This window comes from Sceloporus occidentalis, unplaced genomic scaffold (genome assembly GCF_023333645.1).
Source record: "Sceloporus occidentalis isolate IW3139 unplaced genomic scaffold, rSceOcc1.0.p SCAF_494, whole genome shotgun sequence".
Classification (NCBI taxonomy): Eukaryota; Metazoa; Chordata; class Lepidosauria; order Squamata; family Phrynosomatidae; genus Sceloporus; species Sceloporus occidentalis.
Window position 1 is genome coordinate 160,565 of NW_028317474.1, and position 5,905 is coordinate 166,469.

Sequence of the window (5,905 nt, forward strand, 5' to 3'; positions counted from 1 at the left end):
GTTGGCCATATGCAGCGTGCACATAATATAATTGTTAGAACTCTCAGGACACTCAGCCAGAATCCACAGTACATCACAGAGTCTGTCATTTTGTCGCCCACGCCATGGCGTGTGTTGGAGTGACATGCGAATCAGTGTGGCCTATGTTAACCTCCTCTCTGCCAGAAAACACGCGTGTTCAGCCACTTTGGCAACGAGGCTTTCACTTTCTACCGGGGTCGTCGGGGACCTTGCAGCGGCCACAATGTGCAGCCACGTCTTGGCCACGCGTGTCCTTATCTCCGGAGGAGACCTTTTACTCGACGGGAGAAGGAAGCAGACAGACGGACAGAAACAGACGGGGGCGACAGCCGCATTGTACTTGGCACAGAGGTGGCACGTGCCACAGCAGACAATCCACAGCCGGGGTAATAATTGGCACATAAGGGGTGACACGTGCGCTCATCTCAGACCTATACAGCCCAGACCCAGCAGCAGATACTCAGACACACTATACCTGCGCGGCAGCACCGCAGCTAATCAGGGAATTGATCAGAACTAGAGGGGGGAGAGTGGTCTGCACGTGAGCAGAATCCATTATATTACAGAGAGAGACATTCGCAGGGACCTGGCAACAGGGGGGTTAATAGGCGACACGGGGAATATCCAGCCAGCATGGGGTTAATAGGCGACACGGGGAATATCCAGCCAGCATGGGGTTAATAGGCGACACGGGGAATATCCAGCCAGCATGGGGTTAATAGGCGACACAGGGAATATCCAGCCAGCATGGGGTTAATAGGCGACACGGGGGGGGGGGATATTCAGCCAGCATGGGGTTAATAAATTGTATAGTTAATGGACATTTTCCTTACAGAAGTGCCCCGTGGAGGGTAACCCAGCGTCTGTCTGCCCCGTCGAGCTGGTCCTGCTTGCGGCCGGTCCGGGTATAAATCCACGTCTAGCTGGGGTAGCATGTAGATCCCTTCTCTTCTTTCTCGTCCCTCTCCTCCCTCTCGTCTTTCTCCCCTCCTCTGACCGCCTCTTTCGCCTCTCTCACTACCTCTCGCAGATAGAGAACCGGCTGAGCCCTGACCTCTGACACCCTGTGGGCCAGGAATGGACCCCTAGGGTTACCCCGTAGGAGGTCACACCCCGGTAAGAACGGGTTGGGGCAGGAGCCTCGTAGGAAAGCAAGAGAAAGCTCTTCAAGGAGGCCTAAGAAGCAAAGAGCTGCATTCTGACCCCGGCACAGATACCCCCGGGGCAGCCGTTCACAGGCGTGAATGAGGGTCACCCAAACCACGTATGGACCAGGAGCTCCTTTCTCCTGAAGGAGAGGGCCAAGCACAGCCATGGAGGCCCTCAGCACCCTGGAGAGGGTCTCGGGGAGGCATTTCCGCATAAATAGTTCTGTGCCCGGGAACCCCACTCGCCACTGCTCGTTGGGACCCCAGGGAAACAGGTGGAAGAGTCTGGGGCTGCCGTCTTCATCTGCCCCTATGTCATCCAGGTACTGGGCCCCGGGGGGCAAACCCTGAACCTCAACCACAGGAATAACATCAAACCGGATGAGGAGGCCGTTGGGGTTAGACAGGAGGATGGAGGCACAGCTGCCCCAGGCTTCGGCCTTCTCTAGAGACAGAGGAGGTGGTGGGAGGCTGGAGACAGCAGAGAGAAGCGATGGGAGAAACCAAAGGGAAACCGCGTGCGGAGAGACATGCGCGGTGGGCGACTGAAGACGCGGGTGCGGCGGGTCCCAGAGAGATAGAGGCACCTGGTAATGGCAAGGAGAGGACTGGGAGACGAGCTCAGGAGACCCAAGACGGAGAATGGGGACCAGAAGGGTGTAAGAGACGGGTGGAGAGAGAAAGGGTGAAGGGGAGCCCAGGTCATACGGACAGACATCGAGACAGCCAGAGCACAAGCCCCCCGAGAGGAGAAGGAGAGAGTTGGGAGAGGGCAGGGGGTGTATGTGAGCTGGCGGAGGAGACAAGAAATGGAGAGAAGGAAAAAAAAAAGATATAGAGAAGGGAGATAAGGACCAAAGAGAGAGAAGAGAGAGCAAGAGAAGGGAGAGAAAACAATTAGTCTTTTTAATACATTCCCTCTCCACACCACCCCGTCTCTCACCCCCCCCACTATGCCTCTCCTCTGAGTTTCCTCACCAATCAGCGAGAAGATGTAGTCCTTGGCCTGCACGCAGCTCTGCACCAGGTCCCTCCCCTGCAGAGCTCCTCTCTCCCTCCTCTCCAGTTCCTCCAACAGCTTGTTTAACTCCTCAATGCGAGATCCAGAGCAAAAGTCCACGTCGGTCAGCGGCCGCGCCGAAGCTGCCATTCTGAAGGGCAACGGAAAAAGAGACACATAACCCCTTCGATGAGCTGCAGTCCAGAGGCGCGTGCCGCTCCTGCCTCCACCGCCGGGAAACTGCCCGTTAATGGGCATAAAGCTGCTGTTTAATTCTGCCCTGTTAACTATCAGACGAGGGGCAACATTCGCACCCTCTGCAGTAACTACTTTGTGCCAGAAGAGCACGCTTCATATAGGTGTAGAGGTTGGGGTGGGCAGGAAGTGCAGCACCCGCCGCCCAATGGGCTCCATCACTTGCGTTAAGGGCACTGGGTGGGAAATAATCACCAGATACCCCAGCAGGAACCCACAGCTGCCCCACTCACAGCGTGTGGCAGACACAAGAGGTGTACTGCCATGGGATCCCCACATACTGGAATAAAGTGGTCGGGGGGCGGGGGATCACAAGAGACCCTGAAACAAGTGCACGTCGGGGGTAATGAGCATCGCAAGGAAGGGGCTCAGCTCTGGGAGACCCCAAAACAAACCTGTGAGCCCCCAAAGGCCCTGGAGCTGCTTTCCAGAAACCTACCCAGTGACAGGAAGGGGTCACATACACAGGGGCCCAGAGCGGCCACCCCATCGCCCGGTGCTCGATGGCGCCTCCCACAGATAGTCGCCTGTGCATTGGGAGTATTTAGCGCGTGACCACCGGCTGGAAACACGCAGCTGCTCGCTGCAAACATGCAAGTGGGTAGTGGGAGCAAGCATGTCATTTACTGACCGCCGGCCTTAAAGTGCCGGAACCAATTTCATACTGTTATACACGTGGCTACACACATACATACACACACACACACACACACAGATATACATACATACATACACAGATATACATACATACACAGATATACATGCATACACACACACACACAGATATACATACATACACAGATATACATGCATACACAGATATACATGCATACACACACACACACACAGATATACATACATACATACACAGATATACATACATACACAGATATACATGCATACACACACACACAGATATACATACATACACAGATATACATGCATACATACACACACAGACATACATGCATACACACACACACAGATATACATAAACACGCAGTAACCCACCCACGCAGGTGTCTCCTCGGCCCGTATGAATCAGGCACGGCGTTCAGACTCTGACTCGGGTCACTCGGTGATCATCCATCCATCGGCAGAGGACGTGTGAAATCTGGACACATAACACAGGTATTAGGCATGTGTGGAATCTGACACGCGTGTGTAAAGCGAGGACCCCCCATCAGACACCGGATTACATTTAGTTTCTCCTCCATTCACTTTCTGTCTCCACTTCCTGATTCTGTTTCCTGACCACGCCCACCTCACCTGCAGGACAGAGCCCCGCCCATCTCACCTGCAGGACAGAGCCCCGCCCATCTCACCTGCTGTCTCTTCCTGCAGCCCTAGAGGTGCTGGAGTCTCTGTTCCATTAACTCTACACCTCTAAGACTGTCCTACAGGTGCAACATTCTGCACTTCCCCTCACACCTTTCACTACTTTACCTGTCCGAGAGGGGCCAGACCGTTTATTACTTTACCTGTCCGAGAGGGGCCAGACCCTTTATTACTTTACCTGTCCAAGAGGGGCCAGACCCTTTGTTACTTTACCTGTCCGAGAGGGGCCAGACCCTTTATTACTTTACCTTCCTAGCAGGGCCAGTGCCTTTATTTCTTTACCTGTCCGAGAGGGGCCAGGCCCTTTATTACTTTACCTGTCCTACAGGTTCCAAACCCTTTGTTTCTTTACCTTCCTAGAGGTCCAGAAGCTGGTCTGTCTGTTATAATTACTCATGTATAAAACACTCAGGCCATGGGGTAATTCTCTGCTCAGGGGTCAGTGCTGGTTATGACATCATAGCCCATTTGGGGGGTTAACAGGATGGTGATAACTTGTGTAAATACTAAAAACACATCATTTTACAGTAAATCCCAAATTATTGCATGCATTTATCTGCCACAAAGGGGGATTCCGGCTATGGGGCTCGTGTGTGTTTATTGATATATCTGCCCCTGCCTGGTATTAAATAGATTATCTGCCACCGGGTCTGAACCAGCGCATTAACAGTTAACTCTAGCTATAGAATAATTCTGTGTGATATAAAGGCTCCACCGTGTGGCCGCTCCTTGTACTGCAGACATAAGTGTAACGAAGGCTAACTTCACTGAGAGGGTGGTGGATAAGTGGAACAGCCTCCGAGCAGAACCACCTCCCTCTTTCAGATACTAATGCCCCTCACTATACACCCGGCACCCTGCTTGCTTTTTCCACCCCTTTGTTGCATTGTGCTCAGAAATAATTACCCCCGAGCCCCTCCCTTCTGTCACCGATGCTATATTCTGCTTTGTGATTTTTATGGCCCAAGTGCATTACTTTACATTTATCAGCATTAAACTCCGCCCCCTGCGCCGCTGTCCTTACCATGACATCATATTGCGTCACTCCACTATTAAAGGAAGCGCTGAAGGAACCCGGCGCCCTTGGCCAGGGTTAGTCGGTTTAGGGCAGAATATGTCACTGTGAAGAACCCTGTCTGATCGTCACTGTTATTATTATTATATTTTATTATTATATTTATTATTATTATTTTTATTAATTATTATTATTATTATATTTATTATTATTATTATTATTATATTATTATTATTATTATTATTATATTTATTTGTACCCGGTCTGAATGTGGCTGCAGCTCCGGCCTTCAAAGAGACGATCCTATAATCTGGCTGGGGCTCTTAATCAGCCAACACAGCCCTGTCTGCCCCGCCGGCCCCCGCACTACAGGGGGGATAACACAGGTGGGGGAACCCATTGTATTCTGTAATCCCCTCACCTGATACATCCCCTGTATACTGATGGGAGTTGTGAGGGGATGTGGCTGATGGGATTTGTGAGGGGATGTGAGTGATGGGATTTGTGAGGGGATGTGAGTGATGGGATTTGTGAGGGGATGTGGCTGATGGGATTTGTGAGGGGATGTGGCTGATGGGATGTGAGTGATGGGATTTGTGAGGGGATGTGGCTGATGGGATTTGTGATGGGATGTGGCTGATGGGATTTGTGAGGGAATGTGGCTGATGGGATTTGTGAGTTGGATGTGGCTGATGGGATTTGTGATGGGATGTGGCTGATGGGATGTGAGTGATGGGATTTGTGAGGGGATGTGGCTGATGGGATTTGTGAGGGGATGTGGCTGATGGGATTTGTGATGGGATGTGAGTGATGGGATTTGTGAGGGGATGTGGCTGATGGGATTTGTGATGGGATGTGGCTGATGGGATTTGTGAGGGGATGTGGCTGATGGGATGTGGCTGATGGGATTTGTGATGGGATGTGAGTGATGGGATTTGTGAGGGGATGTGGCTGATGGGATTTGTGAGGGGATGTGGCTGATGGGATTTGTGAGGGGATGTGAGTGATGGGATTTGTGAGGGGATGTGGCTGATGGGATTGGGGGTTGGGTTCGGTGCACAGTGAATGGAGATTGTATATAAGTTCTGTGTGTTTGTAATAAAGAGAGTTCTGTTTTTAACCTCGAAG

The 5,905-nt window shown here is 51.7% G+C and overlaps 1 protein-coding gene across 1 annotated transcript; it reads right to left on the reverse strand.

Annotated features, from left to right (window-relative positions):
- Positions 1–940: 940 nt before the first annotated feature.
- LOC149271560 (transmembrane protein 102-like) lies at positions 941–3,716 on the reverse strand. Its single transcript, XM_089507333.1, has 3 exons — positions 3,694–3,716; positions 2,148–2,320; positions 941–1,959 (listed from the first exon to the last, which is right to left on the reverse strand). The coding sequence occupies exons 1-3, from the start codon at positions 3,714–3,716 to the stop codon at positions 941–943; spliced, it is 1,215 nt and encodes a 404-aa protein (XP_089363459.1).
- Positions 3,717–5,905: the final 2,189 nt, after the last annotated feature.

What these genes read in the sequence shown, in the direction of transcription:
- LOC149271560 (XM_089507333.1), bottom strand. Translation starts at nt 3,716, where the DNA reads ATGGGCGGGGCTCTGTCCTGCAG. An exon ending in GGCGGGGCTCTGTCCTGCAG is followed by an intron (nt 2,321 to 3,693) that starts GTGAGGTGGGCG and finishes GTTGCCCTTCAG; the next exon opens with AATGGCAGCTTCGGCGCGGC. An exon ending in CTACATCTTCTCGCTGATTG is followed by an intron (nt 1,960 to 2,147) that starts GTGAGGAAACTC and finishes CTCCTCCGCCAG; the next exon opens with CTCACATACACCCCCTGCCC.